General features: G+C 40.7%; 1 protein-coding gene across 4 annotated transcripts in view; it reads right to left on the minus strand.

Annotated features, from left to right (window-relative positions):
* NHLRC2 (NHL repeat containing 2) overlaps positions 1 to 7,967 on the minus strand; it is a 65,517-nt gene extending 57,550 nt beyond the window's left edge. For all 4 annotated transcript variants that reach the window (XM_084635040.1, XM_084635038.1, XM_084635041.1 and 1 more), the window contains exons 1-2: positions 7,757 to 7,967; positions 1,012 to 1,164 (exon numbers count right to left, since the gene is read on the minus strand). In XM_084635040.1, the coding sequence (XP_084491166.1) occupies positions 1,012 to 1,164; positions 7,757 to 7,922 (319 nt within the window). In that variant the 5' untranslated portion in view covers positions 7,923 to 7,967. The remainder of the gene's footprint in view (positions 1 to 1,011; positions 1,165 to 7,756) is intronic.
* Between the last annotated feature and the right edge of the window lie 283 nt (positions 7,968 to 8,250).

Here is an 8,250-nt window from a genome sequence, read left to right on the forward strand (position 1 = left end):
ACAAGATAACTAATAAGAGAGGTGCATGGGAGGGTTAAACATAATAAATCATCATAGTTTGTAACAAAGAGTTGAAGAATGAAATTAGTTTCAATCCTCCTCATCTCATCAGAAGAAAATACCTTTCCAATATGTCATAAAAAGTGTCCATCACAGGTTAGAAGCATTTAGGAGCCTGCGTAAGAATGCAATTCTCCTCTTCTGACTCATCCTGATGTCAGGAGATCAGAATTTTGCTTAAAGATGGAGGTCAATTACTACCCATCTATGTAGCTTGAAAGCTTGACTCTCCCACCAAACAGAAGTTGGTCCTGTAAAAGATATTACCTGTCTACCCTAGTCAAGAAAGATAGTAGGCAGATTTTCTCTCCAACCAGAATTTAAGGAGGAAGAGATGAAATGCGTCTCTGGATCAAAGAAGAGTAGGAGTGGAGGTGAGGAGGTCCTACAGGAAAAACCGTAGGAACAGCCAAATTTGGGAAAAAGCTTTAGCTCAGGTTTCTGTTTTGTTGTTATTGCAGTCACTAATAAAACCAAACCCCAGGAATGGTGTAAGTATAGATCATCCACAATGTACGTATACTCTGATCAGAGCAGGTAGGGAACCTCACCTACTTAAAATCAGATTTTTTTTTTTTTAACCTATCAAGCCTTGAAAGCAAATTCAGCGGAACACATATGTCTAGAAATTCAGGGGCCGGTTCTTGCACCCTTACTCACATTGAGTAGTACCTTACTCTGCAAACAGCCCTATTTATGAGAGTAGCAGACCTGGACTTTTACGTATTAATATCGCTTTTCTAAATTCACAGGTGCAACAACTGCCAAATGTAACACCTTTCAGAAGTGCTGTGGGAGTACATACAGTCGTCCTTTTTTCAGATTAGAAGGTACTTTTAGACACCACTGAAGTCTTGCCAAGTGTTTAGTAACCAGCAACAAAGTGACTCAGCTACTCCACCTGTGACATTGCTAAGAAATTCTATTCCAAGCAAACTAAAGCACTGATACCTTTATCACAGTACTTGTGCTCTAAGGCATGGAGGTCAGGCAGCAGGTGTATGCAGTTGATGCAGCAGTAAGTGAAGAAATCCAAAACCACCACTTTTCCGCAAAGGTCTTTGTACAGAGAAATGGGACCGTCAGTGTTCAGCCACTCTAAATCTGGAATTTAGAAAACAGAGGTACTCAGTTAATTAAAGAATGAAAGAACAGATGACAGCGTTCAACATTCTTGGTACACTTCAGTACAATATAAAACATAACTTTCTATGCAAACAGGAAGGCAAGCCAAAAATGTGTTTTTATGATCTGTAATTCTTCATAATTAATTATTTTAAAGGAACATTAGTGTACAGTTAGAAATCTAACTTAGGCTAATGATAATTCACAGATAAACCTTAGAAACATTTGTTCTGTTCAGAAAATATGATCTCCAAAACGCAACCACACGAGAAAGATGCAATGAACAGATATTTAGAAATAACTGATGTTAGTAAATTAAATACCTGTTGAACTTTGTTGTTAATGACTTATAAAGATGTAAAATCTCCTACTGAAAGAATATTTCAATAACCTGTGCTATGTTTCTGTTTTTGTTCCCCTTAAATTTTACTGTAACAATATTAAACGACAGCTACAAATATCTGTTTACTTACTAATTTTCAATAACAAAAACTACTATTCCAATAAGAAGTGACTTCCCAAGGACAGATGGGAAGTCAGTAACAAAGCTAGGAATCAGAGTGGTAGCCATGTTAGTCTGTATCAGCAAAAACAACGAAGAGTACTTGTGGCACCTTAGAGACTAACCAATTTATTTGGGCACAAGCTTTCGTGTGCTAAAACGCATTTCATCAGATGCATGGAGTGGAAAATACAGTAGGCAGATATATATACACAGTACATGAAAAGGGAGTTGCCTTACCAAGTGGGGGATAGGATTTTTAATTGAATTGTCTCGTTAGCACTATCTCACAATCATATGCTTTAAACAGTAAAAACACTTCTTCTGAAAATACTAAAGATCAACATATGGGTGGGATTTTCAAAAGAGCTTAGGTGATTTAGGACAATAAATGTTATTATATTTTTGAATGAGACTTGTGCTCCCAAGCCACTTAGGCACTTCTGAAAATTCCATTTTATGACTATTTCAACAGACTAGACTCTCATCAGCCCATAGGCTCCGGGACAATCCTGCTATTGAAGTCAATAGGAGTTATGCCTTTTCCTTCACTAAGAGGACTGGGCCTTAGCTACATATTTACAGCACTGGTAACGTTAATGGCACTTATTCACATAAGCTAAGAAGAGTCTATTTACACTACCAGACCATCAATTATTAAAAACCGCAGCAGAATGAGATTTATACTTTATGGAGTTATGGATTTATACTTTATGGAGTACTTCTCTTACTGGAGTTAAAGTATCTTTCATGAGCTGGATACAAATATGCAGGGAATAGAAAACATTTGCTATTTATTTGTGCTGCTTTTCAGGCCCTGACAAAAAGCACAGGGGAGCAGGATTAACCTATCAGTGACCAGCCCAAGGTGAGCTTGCACATAAGTGGCAGAACTGAGAATGGAATCCAAGAATCCTAAATCTAGCTAGCAGCTCATATTGCCTCATTAGTCACAAATCAAATGCACTCCCATGATGGATACTTTCATTTTAACCTATCCAATGCTGCTTTTTTAATTTTATACATTTAGGCCTCAACCCGGCAAACTGCTCCATATGGTAAGGTTGCCAGGCATCCGGTTCCAGTCGAGAGGGGACCCTGATAGCTCAGGTCAGCACCGCTGACCGAGCCATTAAAAGTTCTGTCGACGGCACAGCAGAGGCAAGACAGGCTCCCTGCCAGCTCCACACAGCTCCCCGGAAGCATGTCCCTCCGGCGCCTAGGCGCAGGTGCGATCAGGGAAGTGTCGCGTGCTGACTCTGCCCCCAGCGCCAGCTCCCACTGGCCAGGAACCGCAGTCCATGGGAGCTGCGGGGGCGGCGCCTGCAGGGGCAGTGCCTGTGGGGGCAGGCAGCACGGCTCCACGAAGGGGCTGGAAATGCTAGCCGCTTCCTGGAGTGGCATGGAGCCAGGGCAGGCAGGGAGCCTGCCTTAGCCCCGCTGCATCGCCAACTGGAAGCCACCTAAGGTAAGTGCCGCCTGGCCAGAGTCTGCACCCTGAACCTTCTCCTGCACCCCAACCCCAGATTGGAACCCCCTCCTTGAGCCTGCACCCCAAACACACCCCCCCGTACGCCAATCCCTAGCCCCAGCCCTGAGTCCCCTCCTGCACCCAAACTCCCTCCTAGACCCCACACGCACACCCCAACCCCCGGCCTGAGTCAGTATGGCTCTGTGTAGGTAAACCCTCTTGCAGTATTTAAGACTCCAGCATGTGAGGTTGGTATCACTGACTTGGTATGTAGAGTGTAAAGAACATAAAAAAGATCAAAGAAGACAAGTAGGGAGAGGAAGAGTGGTGAACGGTCCTAAAATTGAGAACAAGAACTTGATGCAATGTAACAGGGGAAGCTCAGGAAAGATTCAATGAGGTGGTCACAGTGATCAACAAGGACAAAGTATGAGTACGGTATCAGATATACTGGAGACAAAAACAGACAGGTCTTTTCATAAATAATGAAACTGCTAATAAACGTCTTTATTCTTATTTTCTTTTAAAGTAGCCTAAGATCTAGGAAAGGCTGGGGATAATCTGTCAAACTGTCTCCACACATACAACAGGAGGAAAAATGTGGAAACTGGAGAGGAAAAAACAACCTACAATTGTAGTTTAAATTACACATGACAAAATTCTTCTCTCAAAACTGAACAAAAGATGGTTTGACCATTCGCTCTCACTACATGAGCGTTCCCATTGACAATAGTGGTATCTTGAACATCTGCCATGCAGATCAAAGTAAATAATTTTGCTTTATTTTAGTATTAGATGGATACGCATGAAGAGGTTTTCATTTAAATACTGTAAATAGCGTATCAGGGCAGAAATGGGACATCATCCTTTAGGGTTTGGGAAAAATCCTGAAGCAGTCCTTAAATCTATTATAGAAAAATTACAGTATTTGTGTGGGAAAGAACAAGCCTGGAAGTCTGTATAATGCCAAGTAGTTGTGGTGAAGTTATTTGTTTAAGGTCCCCTGTTAAATAATTAGTAAATTCTAGCTTTGCATTTAAGAAGCAATAGCATTTTTCAATTGCTTAGGAGCCCAAATACTCCTAGTGTAGATATGCAGAATAAAAGTCAAAGAAGCTCCAACAGTTTCCTGGCTTGAGGTAGCTCCATACTCCAATTTACAACAGCTCGGGATCTGGACCATATTCTTTTAGATACTTTTTGACATTAAAAGAATTTAACCTAATAAAGGAAGGTTGTCTGTCCATTACACTATTTCAAATATAATGTTTACTCATAGAACTTCCCTTTATCACTAGCAGTAAATCAAGTGAACAATATTAACATAAGAAACATAAATGGTCGGAATAAACTGTCAGGAATAAATGGTCAGTTTTCAGAATGAAGAGAGGTAAATGACAGGGTCCCCCAAGGATCTGTACTAGGACCCAGGCTGTTCAACATATTCTTAAATGATCTAGAAAAAGGGGAAAACAGTGAGGTGACAAAATTTGCAGATGGTACAAAATTACTCAAGATACTTAAGTCCAAACCAGACTGCGAGGAGTTACAAAGGGATCTCACAAAACTGGGTGATTGGGCAACAAAATGGCAGATAAAATTCAATGTTGATAAATGCAAAGTAATGCACACTGGAAAACATAATTCCAACTATACATACAAAATAAAATGATGGCATCTAAATTAGCTGTTACCACTCAGGAAAGAAATCTTGGAATCACTGTGGCTACTTCTCTGAAAACATTTGGTCAGTGTGCAGCGGCAGTCAAAAAAGCTAATGGAATGTTAGGAACCATTAGGAAAGGGATAGAAAAATAAAACAAATACCAATATAAATCCATGGTATGCCCACACCTTGAATACTGCATCCAATTCTGGTTGCTACATCTCAAAAAAATACATTAGAATTGGAAAAGGAACACAGAAGGGTTTAAAAAAAAATTAGGGGCATGGATCAGCTTCCACGTGAAGAGAGATTAAAAAGACTAGGACTGTTCAGCCTGGAAAAGAGATTACTAAGGTGGGATAGGATAAAAGTCTATAAAATCACGAATGGTGTGGAGAAAGTGAATAAGGAAGTGTTATTTATCTCTTCATGTAGCACAAGAACAAGGATTCAGCCAATGAAGTTAATAGGGAGCAGGTTTAAAATAAACAAACGGAAGTACTTCTTCATACAAATCCCAGTCAATCAGTGGAACTCGTTGCCAGATGTTGTGAATGCCGAAAGTAAAATAGGATTAAAAAAAAATTGGGTAAATTCGTGGGGGTAGGTCCATTAATTGCAATTAGCCAAGATGGCTAAGCCTCTGACTGCCAGATGCTGGGACTGGACAGCAGGGGATCCATCACTCAATAATTGTCCTGTTCTGTTCATTCCCCCTGAAACATCTGGCATTGGCCACTGTCAGTAGACAGGATACTGGGCTATGTGGACCTTTGGTCTGACCCAGTAATGCCGTTCGTATGTTTTTTATGCAAAATAATAAAAGTCAAAGAAGCTCCAACAGTTTTCTGGTTAGCGAACAATACTATTATGTGGCTATTAATATTATCTTAAGTCAGCCAAAGGATATTTAGGGACCAGCATAGGCAGTTTTCCAAAAGGATTTGAAAAATTACTAGCCCACACGTAAGATCTACTTGCTGATCCTTACCATAATGACAAAAATTCTACTGCAGTGTTTCAGGAGCCAAATTAGCAATCAACGTTACTCAAAAGAGCCACAGTAGTGTGAATTCATGGTTTCATTTACTATAGTACTATATAGTCATATTTAAATGGTATGACAGGGAAAATATTTAGTTTTCATATATTATTCTCACAGCAAAATGACTGGCCAACTATCATTATTTTATCAGCTAGAATTGGTTAATAAACATAGTAAAAACATCCTGCCTGTTAATAACTTAGATTGGTTAATAATTAAATAACACAGTGTTTTAATATTATGTGCTGCAATAAATAGGCATTTGTGGCTCGCAAGCCCCAGTCTGAGTATCACTGCTCTAATGATATTTTACCCAGCCATTAGTACTTGTTACAAGAAAATGGATAAGTAAAGATTTGAAGAGATGTTTCAAGATCTGCTGTCTTGCAAACCACCAAGGCTACAATTTTTAATTTGTTTCACCACAGTTTGAAAACTTGGAGCTGCTTCCTTTTTGGCCGGAATGGCAATAACACAAAGTGGGGCATTTAGAGAGAAGCTCAGCAGGGATCCTGGAAAGGGAGAAAAACAATTTAACAGATAAGTGTCTTTCTTGCTACAATATTTAACACTTACTATTTTACTGAAGTTTAAGTCTTCAGTATCAAAGACATGAATATCACTAAAAACATTTTAATTCCATCGTTTTTTTACACTTTGTCTCTGAAGATATACAAGTGTCAAAAAAAGGTAATAAACATTTATTTGAATTAATAAAAAAGTTACGACAAGTGATTAGAGCAATGGATTTTACACCCAGCCTGCTGGGTTGTATTCCCACATGAGGATAATTATACTACTTACCCTACTATTTCTTGACTGCTATTAAGTCAAGGACACTGTGTTTACACCTCCCTGTGTGTTTACTACAATGCACCAGATAACAGAACTGCTAACCAAACCCCAGCATTAAAAATAACGGGGCAGATCCCTCCCCTCCAAAACCATGAGATTGGCTAAAAATAATTTTTAATGGTGTTCTGTTTATTTACCTTTTGACTGGAGCCTTTGGTTCACATTTCTTGCAACCACGAGGGTGAATTTTTTTTTCATACTTTTTTAAAGAAAATCTAAGATTCCCAATTAATAACCTGATTCCAGCAGCTAGGGCTTAAAGAAAAACACCAAACACTGAAATACTGACAATAAAATTGTGAGAGCTAGCAACACTGAAGTCTGGTGCATTTTTATCTCAAGGCAGTGCCATTGTGTTTGCTTAACTTTTTATTCCTGGAGACTTGTCTTTATTCTGCAACTAGGAAAACAGAGGCCACAACGTTAACCTAACTGCTCATGATCAGGAAAAAAGGCAGATAACTAGATGGAGAGAAAAGAGGGATGACTCAGAGCTTCCTGTCATCCAGTCCTGTGCCTCTCATGCTCACAGACCACCCGCCTCCTGGAGCATACAGAAAGGAGTGTTAGTAGCAGCCGTGTTAGTCTGTATCTGCAAAAAGAAAAGGAGGACTTGTGGCACCTTAGAGACGAACATATGTATTTGAGCATAAATCCGATGAAGTGAGCTGTAGCTCACGAAAGCTTATGCTCAAATACATTTGTTAGTCTCTAAGGTGCCACAAGTCCTCCTTTTCTTTTTACAGAAAGGAGTGGGATTAGAACTCAGGGCTTATCATCTCCCAGTCCTGTACACCCAGAAAATGAATCATGGCAATTGATTTTCTTACACCAGCCCAACTCTCTGGGTGCGATTCCTAGGGCCTTGGCGGCAAGTGCCAGAGGCCATCTGGGGGGACGGGGAGGGAGGTGACAACAACCCAGAGCGGCATGCCGGTGTCGCGCTATAGTAGGGCGCCACCTCACCGCCTCGCAGTCCGACGTCAGCGGCTTCACCGTGGCACCAGCCCCCAGCCCTCGCCTATCACCCACCTCCTCCAAAGTCGGGGACCCTGAGGTCCTGCTCCCAGCTGTCCACCTTCCTCAGGTACTGGTAGACCAGGTTGTCCTTCTCTTGAGGGGTCAGGGCGTCCAGCAAGGCATACTCCAGCTGGGTCTGGGCAGGCAGGAGCCCAGGGAGGCCGCCACCCGCCGCCATGTTGTCTCCCTGCCTGGCCGGTGTAACGACAGACACTGTTTACTGAACTGCCTTTTTCTCTCGGCGTATTCGACACCCACACCTTCCATTTCTTCGAACGATAGGAACAACAACAAACGGGAGATGTTTCTTTTTAAAAATCACTAATTTAAAATAATAAAAAGGTCCTATATTTTTAAAGCAAAACAAACGTTTAATTTTTGAAAAGATTAAAAACACCCTTCATATTCCCAGTAGCATATTCGTCAAACAAACACAAAAAAATCCCAGTGGTAGTTTCGGCTCAGCAGATTCGACGCAGCACATTTGGTCAGCCGGTTATTGAAAA

Source organism: Lepidochelys olivacea (genome assembly GCF_965140295.1).
Source record: "Lepidochelys olivacea isolate rLepOli2 genome assembly, chromosome: 7".
In the NCBI taxonomy this organism is placed as follows: Eukaryota; Metazoa; Chordata; order Testudines; family Cheloniidae; genus Lepidochelys; species Lepidochelys olivacea.